Source organism: Trachymyrmex septentrionalis, unplaced genomic scaffold, assembly GCF_001594115.1.
Source record: "Trachymyrmex septentrionalis isolate Tsep2-gDNA-1 unplaced genomic scaffold, Tsep1.0 scaffold122, whole genome shotgun sequence".
NCBI lineage: Eukaryota > Metazoa > Arthropoda > Insecta > Hymenoptera > Formicidae > Trachymyrmex > Trachymyrmex septentrionalis.
This window is the reverse complement of record NW_017304352.1, coordinates 479,245-480,888: the sequence shown is the minus strand read 5'-3', so window position 1 is coordinate 480,888 and position 1,644 is coordinate 479,245. Positions and strand designations below refer to the sequence as shown.

The window sequence follows — 1,644 nt, the reverse complement described above, 5'->3', positions numbered from 1 at the left end:
ATACGATAAAAAAATATATACAATTGTATATATTTTTATTTATTGTATTTATAAATAAAGCATATATTTTATGTATCTCACGTTATTTCGCCAAATATTGTCAAAGCTTATGCGATATTCGTGGAATATCTCGTAATACTTGGTCCACTCGTTGACGCGAATTTTTACGAATATACACCTGTACTTGGAATACGACCAATTATCATGCAGACAGGGGCATCGCGGAATTCGAGTTTAAATTTATATAGCGGCGATACTTCTCGTTTAAAGCTGAACCAAAACGCATATATCGTTACAACTGCGAGACTGAAAGTGTGCTCGTAGAATATTAAACGTACAATATTTTCATCATTATTATTCCCGTTGTGCCAGCGCAAACTGGAATATTCAACCGATGCCGCCGGATAATCCTTCATATTCTTTCGCACTTTGCGTATAACCGCAAAAACCACAAGGTATTTGTATTTATACAATGCAGGGTGGAGGAGGGGGGGGGGTGCGTATCATCATGCGCCAAAATTTAAATAGCATCACGCGAATCGTTTGACGAGCAGCGGAAAAAATTTACCCCATCCAGTTGACAAACGTCACACTCCTGACTTTCGTTTTAATAAACGCGTCAACGTTTTTGATACTCGTCAAAGGACGTTTCGTTAAGCTCGTGAATACACGAAACCACACGAAGTTTTTATCACAAAATAAAATAGTAGAATTGAACGCAAGTTCTTTATTTTCTTTTTTTATCAAGTATTTTCTTTTCTTTATCAAAAGAAATAATGACTGATCAGCCATAAGTTTCGAACATCTTATGCGCGGTATGTTATATATGAACCTTCCCAAAATAATGATGGCAATTATTTTCCATTTTTTTCTTTTCATTGTTTAGGCATTTTATTACGTTAGTTAAATTAAAAATTCACAATGTTAGATGTTAGAATATAATTCGTATTCAAATATAAACGTATTCGTAATAAAATATTTTTAATAAATTGATACAATAATTAAAACAAAAAAAGATGTTGTAATCAAGAAATTATTGATATTATAATAAAACGACCGTTCACAATACTGTCTTTGACGTTTGGGCGGAACACACGTTTAACGTTGCTTGTTGGCGTGGGAAGAAAATCGAAGGTGCTAAAAAGAAAAGAAGAGTGACGCCGGAACGTTCGTGACGACTCTTCGAGAAACTTTTGGAGTTGGTGCACTTGAGAGTGAAGTAGGAGAGTAGTTGGCTGGCTGCTCAACCGGAAGAGGGCAGCCGTCAATTCCAGTCGAAGACTTCGTACTGACCAGAAGTCCGTACACACTGACATATATCAATGTGACATGCGACGTCTCGGCGAAAACCCGACAATCCTAATACTTCGAGTTTCGATACTGTATTCATCGTCATGTTTTTTGAAAAACGACTTACGATAAATGTTCAGATCCGGATTTGTTATCTTCTTCTTTTCATGATGAATACTCTGTTATTAACTTGCTATTAACGGTTGCTATTAAAATATCGAAGTCATCTTTCTTTATATGCTGGCAGGAAATGACAGTTTAGCACGTCAGCAATATTAACAAGCTAAATATTTTTAGCATTTATTACATTACGGAGAACTTTTTTGCAAATTTATTTGTTATAAAAGTGGACGA

The 1,644-nt window shown here is 35.2% G+C and overlaps 1 protein-coding gene across 1 annotated transcript in view; it reads right to left on the bottom strand.

Moving 5' to 3' along the window:
* LOC108755158 (lachesin-like) overlaps positions 1 to 1,396 on the bottom strand; it is a 169,267-nt gene extending 167,871 nt beyond the window's left edge. Inside the window, exon 1 of the mRNA XM_018498011.1 lies at positions 1,294 to 1,396. Within this exon, the coding sequence (XP_018353513.1) occupies positions 1,294 to 1,396 (103 nt within the window). The remainder of the gene's footprint in view (positions 1 to 1,293) is intronic.
* Between the last annotated feature and the right edge of the window lie 248 nt (positions 1,397 to 1,644).